This window comes from Lissotriton helveticus, chromosome 4_1 (genome assembly GCF_964261635.1).
Source record: "Lissotriton helveticus chromosome 4_1, aLisHel1.1, whole genome shotgun sequence".
Lineage (NCBI taxonomy): Eukaryota > Metazoa > Chordata > Amphibia > Caudata > Salamandridae > Lissotriton > Lissotriton helveticus.
Genome location: NC_136063.1, coordinates 173699665 through 173714078, shown reverse-complemented (window position 1 = coordinate 173714078; position 14414 = coordinate 173699665). Strand labels below are relative to the sequence as shown.

The 14414-nt window shown below is 42.3% G+C and overlaps 1 protein-coding gene across 1 annotated transcript in view; it reads left to right on the top strand.

Moving 5' to 3' along the window:
• Positions 1-14414, top strand: part of LOC144828471 (lymphocyte antigen 6E-like) — a 90657-nt gene that overhangs the window by 63219 nt on the left and 13024 nt on the right. The window contains exon 2 of the mRNA XM_078686661.1: positions 5291-5413. Coding sequence (XP_078542787.1) covers positions 5291-5413 — 123 coding nt within the window. The remainder of the gene's footprint in view (positions 1-5290; positions 5414-14414) is intronic.

Below are 14414 nucleotides of genomic sequence, written 5' to 3'. Positions count from 1 at the left end.
TGATATAAGGGGTATGAGCAGACAGGTCGGTAAAGATTCCCCTGGACCCTCCACACACCTGTTATGTTTGTATATAGCTAAATTTACAGAACATGATTATTTGCAAGGTGCATCTAATTATGATGAGATGTTTTGCTACAACCACTATGGTAACCATTATCTGCATAAATCTTCTCAACCTAGAAATGTTTTAAACTATAACCAATGTGAACATTGTGCAACTCCACAAAAAGGCAGTTCAAAAACATTTTATGATAAATATTCATACTTTTCAGGGTTTAACACAAGTAATGCAGAAACATTCTATTTCAAATTGTTAAATAAGACAGGAGTGAAAACCATGCTTACAAACACAAAATTGATATATTCGGACTCATTTTTTGAAAAAATGAATACATTTGGTTTTGATTTCTGGAACAATAACATTGATACGAAAACGATCTGGGGGACAAAAGATTGGCAAGTGCAAGGTGTAGAATCATTATTTAGAGCCTGCATGATCCCAGAACAAATTATATTTTTGAATGACACGATTCAACAGACTACCTGTCTTGGCCTAGCCAAAATCAAAGACTTAAATAAACCGTCTATTCCAAAGCCAACAACGGACAGTAATAGCACTACGGATGTTGAGATAGACGTAACCCATATTTTAAACCAAAACAGAACACATCCTGATTGGAAACAATGGTTGATCTGGCCCACAGACACAAATAACTGTCAAGACAGATTCCTGAACAAAATACAGGGGTTCACATTGACCAGGCCAGACCCTAGATACTCCCAGAGACAACATCCAGGGATTGACACTACTTACAGTGTGGGAAAGCTCTGCCTTCAATGGCTACATACATCCACACTGGCAGAAATTAAGCAACACCTAACTTTACTTAAAGAAGGTGCTGACTTGCGTGATTTCATTATGGGACCACGCAAACAGCATCAAAAACGTTTCATAGCGGCCTCTATATATGCAGCTTATAACGAAGCTTGGAAAGAAACTCAAATTGAGACAGCAGAAAAAATACGGGAAATTGACCGTATTAATTTGGAAAAATCACTTTCTGTTGTGGACAATGGGTTAATGACTCTGTCTTCCAGAATATATTCACTGGACAGTATTGTGTCTTCAGCAATCGATATAATAGAGCAAGACTTACTGATGTTACAACACGGTCAGTCTCAATTACGTTCTATTGTACAGCTTGACTGGACGTTACAAAATCTGCGTTCAGGCTATGTGCCTTGGCGTTTAATCAACACAACGTCACTATTTAATAGCTTTAACCTTACTGATAAACAAATCAGTTTGGCGCAGAAGAGTGCTGACTATACAATTCTGAGCATTGAAAAACTTGAGAGATTACCATTGACAATGTCAGAACAACCTGTCATTGAATGGATAATACATGGGATAATAAATATTCCGATAACAACTTTCCAGTTTCAATACTGCCAAAAATATATACAGGCAGGCCAGTATGAAAGGTTGGGTAAAGGATACATTAAATCAACATGGAACTTGCCCTATACACACACATGTGTCAGTAATAAAGGACAGAATGTATTTCTTAGTGGCAATAATTGTGCAAAATCACTAAGTGGTATACTTCTGTGTCAGGGTATAAGTTTGCATGGGGCCTGTGAAGGGACTTCAAATAACCTTTCATGTCACCAGTTAGGCACACCTGCAACACAAATAGAACCATTCTTTAGAAGACTTTCGAACGGGAGTTACATTCTAATTGTAGATCACAGATGTTGCAGCCTGCTGCCAGGGAAACCTTATCTCGTAAGCGTGACTACCAGGGTCATGTGCTGTGAAAGGGTATTGTTCCCGAATGATGCTCCAGACAGGGAGGCAAGGTTATGGCCCAGTTTGAAAATCTCTTCTATTCGAATTGATACTTTAAGCAGAATGAAGACTGTGCTCCTACAGACGCCAACCCAGTTGACGTCATCAAAAGAAACGTATGATCTCCAAGTTGCAAGGACAACGGCAGAGATTCATTCACTGTTATCAACAAATAGCCCCCTACACTTGGCAGAAACACTAAACGAAATCTTAAATATTTCTGATACAAGTGGTATCGCAAGTGTATTTAAGACAGTTTTTTCAGGAGCTTTGACCCCATTCAAAGCCATCCTGGGTATTTTTCCTAACTTCGTCCATTCCATCTTTGGCTGACTTCCTCTCCTGTTGGGACTAGTAGCAGGCGTCCTATTTTTGCTACTTTTGCTTCGCTATGGCAAACCGTGTCACAGACATGACTCCAGCAACAATGGAAGAAACGATCCTAGCTATCCGCTACCGGGACCGCAAAACTAAAGTCCTTGGATTAGCACGGCTACGAGATTTAAATATGACCTGGTTTCTTTCATTCAGACCCTTGTGGCAGAATTGTGTTATGCCTGTATTAAGGTGCATGCTATGCGGCGAAGAATGCGTGTTGGACACCTGTGTCACACTACAATCAGAAGTACCATTGGATGCAGAGACTTTGTTGAGTCCAGTTAAGGCTCATGCATTGTGCTGTCCCCAGCGGCTACCTATCCTGATGACGGCATTCGTGGAGACTTCACCACTACGATTGAAGGGTAGTGAAGTACAAGATGAAAGCAGAATCGATCAGGTACGACCTTCTGTCAGCTATGCTGATCAAACCATCACTGAAAGCAATCATGCTCATGACTGCATGGTAGCGTCATTTTCCAACCTAGTCGAACTCTCACCAGAAGCTGTTGACTGTTTTTTCGAACATCTTAATGATATGATGTTTTCACCAGAACAAAAGGAATGACTTTAAGCAACGTGCACACAGCGTTCCCTAAACTCTGAATTTGGCCTTCAAACTTTGATAACAAAGCCACTAAGAATTTTTTCCAGTTTTTTGAAAGAAAAGTAGAACTTTTTTTCCAAAACCAAAATATTTACATTTTTTTTTTTGGGCACTTATCTTCTGCTTAAAGTAAAACTATTCTTAGAGAACAGAAAACTTCTATTTTTAGGTAACTCTAGAAAACGTTACCTCGACCTCTAGGTTGTTTACAAGTAGAATTATATTTTATGTGATGAAGTGGTCTCGCAATTTTTCTTCTGTATTAAGAGCCATTTCATGTGTTATTTTCGCAAATCATTCATGCTGATATAATATTGTGCATCCTCTTTGAATGATTATACTGCTTAAATGCATACAGTAGCTATACTGATTTTCATGTATTGCGCAAAACCATTTTTTAGGTACAAATTAATGTATTTTGGGGTGGTTTCGTGTACACTTACACTATTAAGTTATGTTTACTATGCTTAGGTTAGTAAATATGGACATAGATTCCGTGGAGTGGGTGTAATGTATTTACTATGGGAACTGTATCGATATTCCTGTTTCTGACCCTTGTCCGGTTAATAAATCACTAGTGGCCATACAACGGCACAGAAACCCGTTTTCTGATTAGGTCATAGCGCATGCTATCACATTAGGCAAGCACTATCCCTCCAGCCCCCCTAGAAAGCATACCGAGTTCTCAAAACAAATCAAACCTCCAGCAACCTGGGAAATCCCCCGCAGCTATTGTTTTGATTTAGCCAAGAACTCCAGTAAAGAATGTAAGAACGACCAGTTCTTATGACATCCTTATTGACGTATTTATGTCCATCCTTACGTCAATCTCGGCACCTTTCAGGTATAAATAATACCGACATTGCCCTAAGCAAACACACGGTGGTGACGAGATTGGAGCAGCGCGACTTGCCGAGGAGCCCAGCTGATGCAGAAAAAGCCCACGGACGCTGCCCCTCCCTTTTGACGCGCTGAGAGAGACGCTGCCTTTTCTCTTGCCGAGAAATCCAGCTCCGGCGTTTCCAGCCGCCCTCGCAGGCAGCTGAGATATCAAGTCCTGAGATAGAGATACCAGCCCTCCAGCCTTCTAAATCCCAGGTACTGAACTGAATAACCCCTTACAGAAAATTCTTGAGTCAGACCCTTGGCAAAGCAAACTTAATTTAAACTGCTACTTATCCACTCCCGCCCACGTATTAGGCTTAGGTCAGGTACACTGGGGTAGGCGTAGTTAGAAGCACCAGTTGAGTACGATTAGTCAATGTATATATGTATGTATCTATTTTATCCATTTTAAAGTATCATATGGCTAAGAAACCATATCAATGCTTTTACAGTATTATTTTATAATTCTGCTTTTACTGTATGCACTGTACTTAACTATAAGTATTGCAATAATAGCGATGCATTTCTCTTGTACGAGAAAAGAGACTGATCAATAAATAACACCTTTTTATTGAACACGCCCGTCTCTTCCTTTTCTCTACAATCTGGTGAAACTAAGAATGCACGTACTGACTGAGTAAAATAAGTTGTCTTTTGTTTTCACACGACTCTAGAGATATACTCTTGATTAGGGGGAGCAAAGTTGTCATGTTCTATGGTTGTCAGAAACTAAATCCCTTCTTGTCTATCCAGGGAGGTTAAACTCCTCCTTGCCTATTCAAGAAAGTTTCTAGTGAACTCTGAGCTAGCTGGCACACATAACTTTAAGTCTAATATCGTCAGTAGAAGACCTAGTTAACTTCAGTCCTACGTCTATACTATTGAAGATATTATTCCAATGCGCAGAGCCTATTGGGATAATAGGAACTACACTACAGTCTTCATCTGCATTAAGTCTGCCTTATGCGTGTAAAATAGAAAAGTGGATTCCATATGAACAATATTAGCCAATAACACATCAATGAACCTGGAATAGAGTAAGGATGTAACAGGAATGTATGCTGTTGTTAGACACGCAGATGTTCAGTTCGCCCCTCCTCCCATACTTTTAGTGTATGTCATTGCCATGGGTAAATGGGTAAACAGACAATTGTAAGAAATCTTTTTTTACCCTGACAACCGAACTTTACCTGCACATGTAAATCTGTGTGAGCTCTGCATGCCCTACGCTGTCCCTCCCCTCAATAGACCCACTGCAGCCCGCATGTCCTCCAGGAATTCATTTTATTCAAGATGGCTTTCTTAGGGTTCAGTACAATGGCTTGGTAGCCACAATTTACAATCCTGCATAATGACCTAAGCTCTCTCTCTGCTGGATAAAGAGGAAACTTAAAGAAAATATCTATTGAGATGTTGATGTGCAATTATAGTATATAGACAAGAAAAGGAGGTGAGCTTTGGTTTGACAACCTTATAAGTTGAGTCAAATGAATATGTTGTCTTTATGGATTCCTTAAAGTACATACCTTTATAATGTGGATGACATGAATATGTTTCTCTTTCAGCCCATTCAGTTGTGTGCTATGTCTGCGACTCTCAGACCGACAATGTTAACTGTATCCTCAAGACATCAAACTGCTCCTTGACTAACTATGTCTGCATGACAGTGTTGGATACATCTGGCATAGGTATGTGTCATGAAGAGATAGGAGCATTACAGATTCAAAGGGGTTTGGGAAACAGCCAAGCCCTGCAAACACAGACATCTCTTTGTATGGCCTGTCTAATTTTTGACATTTTATGTGGTGCACTAGCAAATGATACTTACAGCAGGAAGCTGGATCCAATCCTAGTGTCAGTAGCTTGGCCGTGGCCTCTTTTCTCTGGTCCAGTCTTGAAAAATGTCTGATTATGTCAAATCTACTCAAGGATTACAATTTCACTTACCGAGCGAACATGAGGTGTGTAGGGCACTTCCCAGCTCATCCTTCTTTCTTAAAGCTAAATCTCATTCTCCCAGGCTGAATTATTCCACGAAAAGGGGGGTTTAGAAAAACAATGTAATCTATTTGCCATGGCAGATTACTGTTTTCTTCAGGCAAATCAACCACGTACAGCTATGTTTTTCCTCAATTATTTTTAAATTGTGCATGCTTTTGTTTTTAAATGTTTACCCAATTTCTTCCAAAAATTCCTACATTATTGATGGGAAAGATGCCACAGCATACTGGCTGCAGCTCTTACTGATAAGTCTTGATGGTGTGTCACATTCATGTGTAACTTTCTTTCTTGGAAAATGCTGTGGGGAGCGAAGACTTTGGGTGTAATAATTCCACACAGTGATTCAGAAATTGGAGCAAATGTAATATGCACAAAACATCAGAAGTTGAGTTCTTAGTTTGTGTTTTTACTTTTTTAAAGCCTCATAATCTTGGGTGAAGAACAGGGATATAAGTGATTATAAGAGGCTGTACAATTTGATTGCCAGAGAGCTCATGTTTAGCAATTATGTTACAGAACTGCAGCAACATCTAGTGGATAATAAGCTCACTGACCCCAGGGAGCTTGTAAAGGAGGGAGACCACTAGCGCAGCACCAGGGTCCACAAGAAGATAACTGAGAGTGACCCCCAAGAAGGGTGGTTCAGGTTCCTCTGGCAGATAAGGAAGAAGTCCAGGAAGACACAGGTCTCAGAGAAAGATGGGGCAAAAGACTCCAGTGCCCCTTATGAGAAACAGGGAGGAGGTTCTGGTAGGTGATGACCCAGGGTGCCCAATTTCCAAACTTGTTGTTTACAGTTTTCTGATTTATGACACAGCAGAGGAACTTTGTCTGTCCCAAGGTACCGCCCACTGATAGAAACTCTACAGGGGTGGCCAAGCAAGTAAGTGTAGAACATGCCCTGATCTCCCTTTTTTGCAAGACTCAGAGGGTAGGCTCATGATCCCTGAGGGTGGGAGTCGTCAGATCACAGTGAATGGGATCCCTGTCACTGCTCTGAAGGATACTGGTGCCAGCCAGACCATGGTGGAGGAAGAGGACAGGTGTGTGGGGTAAGAAAGGCCCTTGGTCCATACTTTTTTGCCCTAGGGCTCTGGCATTCCTAGAATAAGAATGGGAAGTGGGCCAGAGGATAGTCATTGTTATCCAAAGATTCCCATTGACTGCATCTGGGAAATGAGTTACCACCAGTGTTACAAGAACTGGGAAGGGTGGCAGGGGTTGGAAAGACTCACCCTTCGCCCCTGTTCAGCCTCAAAGTACAGACACTGAGCTGAAGCCTGAGTTTCAGGCTACCACGCCAGGAATGGTGGGAGGGAGAGTGGTAGGAGGGTGCCTATCATCTGTGCTGTTGCCCCCAACTTCAGAAGTAAGAGAACCCTCAGGAGCAGTTAGGGAAACCCTTGCCAGCCTCAACGTTGCAATGTGAGGCCTGCCCAAGGCTCCGCTTGGAGCCTCCACCAGGCAGTGGATGGCCTACGACCTCACTCATGCCACAGACAGCTATCAGTGGCCTCAGTTGGTTGTTGTCCTCATGGGCAGAGTTTCTCTTACATTTGGGAAGATGTCTGCTGAATGGGCTAATTTATTATTAACATTTGGTGGCGATGGTGGTACTGTGATGCAGGGTCTAGTTTTACCATATAATGCCATAGCCATTTCTGTCCCACATCTGAAATGTGAGGATCTTAAATAGCCCTGCCAACCAACATGTAGGGATTTGCTAAATTGCCCATAGTGCCCTAAATGCATTCACTAGACACGGTAGGCCCCACGCCTGTCTCATAAGATTACAGGTATGAGCCTCAGGACATTGTCTTCCTGGAACACACGGGCACCTGACCCCCACCCGTCACCACTGTCCCCGATGTGCACTTCCGTTCTGCACATCACAATGAGAAATCAAAAACGCGAAACATCTGTTAATTCGAGGAACACGATGGGGTAAGAATCAGCTGGGGGCTATCTGAAACATTTTGGTTCTTCATATCTGATGTTTTTCTGCTAGTTTTTTAAATTAAGATGGCTACTTGGCTTGCGAATATGACCCATACCCTCTTGTTCTGCTTTCTTAAAAAAGTTTCAGAGAAGTGACGCACAACATTTTTGAGAAATGTTTAATTTCGTCATGATTTACAGTCAAACATCAATTGACCTTTTGGTAAACATTTGCACTGTATTGTCACTTCTGTGTTCTTAATATTTCCAAGAAGTGGCCAAAGGTCGGCGGTCAAAAGCACCTGATAATGTTTTGACTATTGTAGCCTTTAGTGCAACTTTAAACTGCCAATTTTACCTAGAAAAATAAAGCTTTTGCCATGCTTAAACCTTCCATTTTAACATATATAAGGCACCCCTAAAGTTGGCAATAAACAGCACATATGGCAGGGTAAATTGTATTTAAAAAGTAGGATGTCATTTTAAGTTTTACATGTCCTGGTAGGGAAAAACTCCTACATTTGTTTTTTACTACTGCAAGGTCTACCTCTCCCATAGGATAACATTGGGTTACCTTATTATGTTTAATAAGTGCTAACTTTTGATTTGCAGCAGGTAGAAATGCTATGTTTGGGATCAGATGAATTGTAATTTAAAAACCTCATCAAGGTTAAAGTCTGGTTATAGCTTGCAATTTTGAAAATGGCACCTTTATAGAGATTAAAACAAACACAATTGTTCACCCCAAGTTAGGAGGGTATGCCCAAACGTGGGTCTCTTGCTCACTTTGGCACTGGATTCAAGCTAACCTGGCTGATGAGGAGTGTTCCTCGAAACCGGTCCCAGGATCTTTGTTTACGGTCCAGGGAAGACCTGGCTTGGCATTTTGGGTTAGTCTGTTCCCATGAGGAACAGGGTCAAGGCTGATTTGCATATAGCTGTGTCTGAACTGGAGTGGCGAAGTAAGCTAAATAACTATGATGTTTTCAACCCAGATCTGTGACTGGGCTTGAGTGTCTTAAAAGTTTCAGTGCTTCGTCCATCATCTCCTTGGTTTTACCTTTAGAAAGATGGCATTTTCCTGCCCTGAACTTTCTGAGGCCTTGTAGGAGTTTCCAGCTGCCTGGACCTGTTAATTGCGGCCCCATCAGGTTGTGTATTGGGCCCAGACAGTGAACAATAGGACTTGGATGTAGTTGACAGAGGGCCATCCTGCCAGAATGGGAGGAGTAGAGTTGTTTCCTACACCACTTACATTTCCAAGGTCTGCCTCCAGCACACTCCCAAAGGAACTTGATACTAGCCATTAGTCACCTTAAACCTGTTGGAGCCTTGGTAGGGGAAGAAATGGGAAAGAAGGAACTTTCACAAATTAGATATGTTGTTAGACTAGAAGTTTCCCCCATTTCTAAGGGTAGCAACAGGTGTAAATGTTAGCCATCCTGTGCCACTCATCAGTACACCCAGACCTGTGAACATTACAGAAAAATGGCTGTTTTGTACCCCAGAGGCCTGCCTTGTTCCCCCGAGGACTGCCCTGCTGCTTGAGGCCTGGCTTGTTCCACATAGGACTGCCCTGCTGCTACCAGAGTGCTGTCCTGCTGCTTATGGCCTGCTTTGTTCTACATAGGACTGCCCTGCTGCTTGATGCGTCCCTGGTCTTTGTGGAGAAAGACTGGACCTGCTCGCTTCATTCAAGGCTAAACTGAGTGACTCCAAGGATCAGTTGGCTGACCTCCTGTTCTGAGTTATAGTGTCACAACATGCGCCAGAGACCTCCCTGCAACTACTCAGCTGACCTGCTGCAACTGGCTCTGCCTGAACCTGTAACTTCACCTCCCAGGACCTGCAACCAGCTGGACCAGACTGAGCCCTCCCAGACTCTGCTGCACAGAGTTCCTGATCTCCATGAGGTGCCTCCACTTGTCCTGGTCCCTTGACTGTCATATGTTGGGCTCCTCCTGTAAAATCCTGAAGTTTTGAGTCCTGCACACAACACTTGGAGAAAGTAACGTTTAAGCAGGTCCAGCCTGGTCCTTGTATCCAGCCTGTACTTCATCGCAGTCAGACTGAACTTGTGACTTTGTAACGGTTTAGTACGACCAATTACCCACAATTAGCACTTTCAGCTCCTTGTTATATTTCATTCATACATTTAAAATTGCATATCTCCAGTCCTGCTGATTGGGCTTTTGTCGATTTTGTCTCATTTTATTTATTACATTTGACTCTATTTTTCTAAATTGGTGTGGGATATCTCTTGTATTGTGTTTTCACTTTATTACTGTTAGATCTGTCAGCCTAAGGGAGGTCTTCCTTCAACCCTTTTGCCTTTTCGCCTCTTGTTTTGATTAATTTGTTTTTCATGGCCTTAGGACTCCATTAACTTTAACACTGCAAAAAAATGCTAAAGTGCATGTACTCACTAACTAAAACATGGTAAAATTGTCTTACTCCAGATTGGCACATGCTACTACTGGGCCTGTAGCACTTATTGTGCCACACACTTAAGTAGCCTCCCAAAACATGTCCCAGGTCTGCCATTGCAGCCTATGAGCAGTTTTAAACTGCCAATTCAACTTGGCAAAATAAACCGCTTGCCCGTCTAAAACTCCCTTTTTATTACATATAAGTCATCCCTAAGGTAGACCCTAAACAGCTCATTGGGTAGGGTGCAATGTATTTAAACATTTGGATACGTACTTTTAAGTTTGACATGTTGTGGTAGCGAAAAACTCTCTAATTCATTTTCACTACTGTGAGGCCTACATCTCACATGGGATAACATTGGGTTGTCTTATTACATTTAATAAGGGGTAACGTTTATTTTGAAACAGGTAGAAATGTCATGGCTGGAGTTTAAGGAATTGAAAATGCCACTTTTAGAAAGTTGTCATGTTTTAGTCCTAACCATTTGCTGTCTGCTGCCTGTTTCCTGGGTTGCATGACGAGGCGTTGTTTTCCTTCGTTTATTCCTCCCAAACAGCCACATGACCCCATCTCTGCCATTTTGATACCAAACACATTCAGAGCTGCTTCTGGACTGGAAACACGTGTGCGCCCCGCCATTTTAGGACCGTCTCCTGTTGTCGCTCTTGTCCTTGGTCCACCATCTTGCGAAACAGCAGACATTCTACTGCCCTCCCGTGACTGCATCCCCCTTCCGACCTCACTTAATGGAACTCTGCTCTCGTTTTTTGTGTTTTTGGGGGGTCTTGACCTGAGAAAATCTACTATGTGTATATATATGTATATAGAAATAACTCTAATCACTAGTATATGCAGTAGACATTTGTACTCTCTACCATTCCTATGTGACTCTTAGAGTTTATCCATTTGTATCTCTTCCTTGTGTGTCTTTCCAACTTTTACATTTGCAAATTTTTTCTGTTTGTATCTTTTATGTAAATCATGTAATCCTAAGTCCTTATGTATTGCAACTGGTTCTTATGTAAAGCGCTCTGACACCTTCGGGTAATGTTCGCGCTATATAAAATCGCATTAAATAAAATAAATAAAAATACCCCACTTCAAAGACTCTGCCTCAGCTCCTACACCAAATACTTCAGACTAGCCCATCATGCCTACAGATACCCTGGGATCAAGGTGGGGAGGCAGGAAATTACAAACACTTCTGTGGGTGCAAAACTCCAGACATTTCTACCACTTCAAATCTGGCACCATGAATACAAATAAGGCCTTCAGACGCACTATTCAGTTCACTTCTGGGCCTGCAGAAAAACTCTTGGAGGACTGCCCTAGTGCCTGTGGTCTAATGTATACTTCAGAGGACTGCCCTGCTGCACCAAGAGGCTACCCTGCTGCTTGATTCTTGCCCTATTCCCTCAGAGGACTGCCCTGCTGCCTGGGACCTCCTTTCCTACTTCAGAAGTAATTCCAAGGGCTAGTTGGCTGGTCTCCTGATTGAAGCCTCAGGGACACACAACACTCCAACCATCTTGAACCCACATCTGGATCCAGCCTGAGTGATTCCTGACCTTCCAAGTGGTGCCCCCGAGTACTAAACCCAGTCAAAAAGTGCTCTGAAAACCAAGAGGAAGCCATCGCTAGTCGGCCTGATGTTCTTCTCTGCAGCAGTAAATCCTATTCAACGGATTCTGGCAGAAGGGTGTCCGGCCTCGTGGAGCCCTCATCAGCGGCAGCCTTCAGCTTTATCCCACTAGGAATTTTGGCTTCCAAAAAATAGACTAAGGGCCTAGTTACAATGTTAGTCGGAAACATTCTGACCGCTGGTTGGAGCCTTTCCAACCGACATTGTAGGTTTAAAAAGTGTCATTTAATAATTATAATGACAGCGGTTGGATTTTAAACTGGCCAGGGATTCTGATGAGGTTCCGACGGGGTCAAGAGCCCATCGGCCAGTCAAAAAGGCCTCATAATCCCTTCCGGGCGGCGTTTCCTCCGCTGGGATTATGATGCACTTCCCGACATCTTTTCACCAATCTATCATTTCATCCTCCCATTTATGCATCATTTCCCCTATGTAGCCCTTCAATTCGACAATTGATTATTCTCTGCATGCTGCTCCCGATTTACACCTTTATGCTTTGATGAGGACCCAGGCTCTGCATTTCTTGATGTCAACTCACCAAATTTCTATAGAAGTGAGCTTTAGGATTCATTGGTTACCATAACCCACACTGCGACGTGCTCACCTCTTTATTAACCCTGGGCATAATTTTAGTCTGGAGATGGGAGTAATTTAGATAATGTTACACTTTGATGCAGAATTACTGATAATTAAGTGATCACTCCTGCTTGCATAGTTAGGAGTTATTTAGAGGGATAAAATTCTACTGCGAGAAAACATTTAGCCAGTGTGAGCTGCCATTTGCACTAGCTATAGGTGCTTTACTGCATTTAGTGCTATTTGTTAGCGCAGAATACATCTGTGCATCAATTTTGCATGTGAGAGTGCATTTTATGCTAATCAAATAATGCTAAAGGCTGAGAGTACTTGGGGGAAGCCCTAAACCAAGAGTACAATAAGCGCTATTTCTTAGTGCACAATGTATTCTTGCACCCAATTTGTACACCAGGGGGCATTTTGCGCGAAGACAATAGCGTAACATGCCGGAAGTAAGCTGGTGGAAGAATCCTACCCCTAGAGCAAATTTAGCAAGTTCAAGTGGCTTCTCGCACCAGCTCTTCATGTTCTGTTGCATTTAGGACTATTTCTATGTGTGAAATCCATTCTTGCACCTATTTTGGATTCAAGGAGTAATTTTTGCACTATGAATCAGTGCTAAATGCATAATTACTCTTCTCGATTACTTAAGTGTAATCTCGCAGAAACTGTGGGTAATTTCTCATGATTACGTTACAATGAATGATGCGAGCTACACCCACCCTTACTCTTTATGCTTAAATCTGTTTCCCCTCTGTGGATCAGGGAGCAGATCATCCAGATAAACATTCAGTGCTGACATCTACACTGTTACAAAGGTCAGAAGCTTGAATCTACCCATGGACAACTCAGCCTTCTCTTCTTCTGAGGTCAGTAATTTGAGTGCCATTAAAATGAGTCACAGCAACTCCTATTTAGGGCACTAAGGAGGTGTGGTATGAAGAAACATACACAAATCAATTATTATTGGTGAAAATATTGTTTGTCATGAATATTGTCTCAAAATATAATTATTACAAAATATAGAATGTATAGAATATAATATGGAAGGTATATCGTTTTTTGTACACTATATTGTTTTTTATAAATATTGTATATAATTTCCTTTAACATAATTATATCAAATATTATTTATATTTTTTTTAAAATTTTTATTTTTGGAGCAAAACAAAGATAGTATGTACAGTCCCATCCATCGTGATCCCACATAGAAGTTACTAGGTGAATGAAGCGGTACAGTGTTTACAATAATCAAACTTATAACATCCACATTAGTGCAAAGCATTTCAGGTCATATCGACGATGTGATGAATAGGGATATATTTGTGGCGCAGAAATACAGTTTGCGATTTCGTGTTTTGTTGGCTACTATCCGTCCGAGTTTTGCCTTTTTCTCCTTATAATAAACATAAAACAATGAAAACAGCACACTTAGTCTGGCACGTATTTGAAGTAGTAGCTTTCGGCACTCGTGGCTCAGTCCATCTGTAAAGGAAGCAGTGCAATGTGTCAAAGCCCCCTAGTTCCCTCTCCCTCCCATACCCCCTCCCATGGCTGGACCCACCCACCTCTGTTGCGCACGCCCTGAATACAGTGTAATAACTCAATCAATGCTCCTCGTCACTCTCAGATTCTTCGTCTACATCCTCCTCTAGTGGTTCGCAGATATCCCCTCTATAGGTGTTCCAGGATTGCCACACCCCATTCCATTTACGTGGATTGCCCCTCAATTTATATACCGCCCTTTCAGTCAACATGAGCATGTCCATGTTACGGAGCCATTGGGGCAGCGTGGGGAGATCAGCCGACCCCCACCTCTGTGCTATATCCCGTTTCGCTGTTACCATCCCCACTGTGGCCCAGGTCCTTGCATAAAAGGTGAGGTCAGTCGGCTCCCAGATGTTGAGTAGGCAGAGCCGTGGGTCCAAGGTGAGGGTGGTGTGAAGTGTCTGGGCCATCGTGCGTACTACCCGTTGCCAGTATCTGACTATCAACGGACATTCCCACACCGTGTGTATGAAGGTCCCCTCCGCCCCGCATCCCCTGAGGCAATACGGATGATCCGCCCTGCGTAGTTTATGAAGCAACGTACGGGTGTAGTA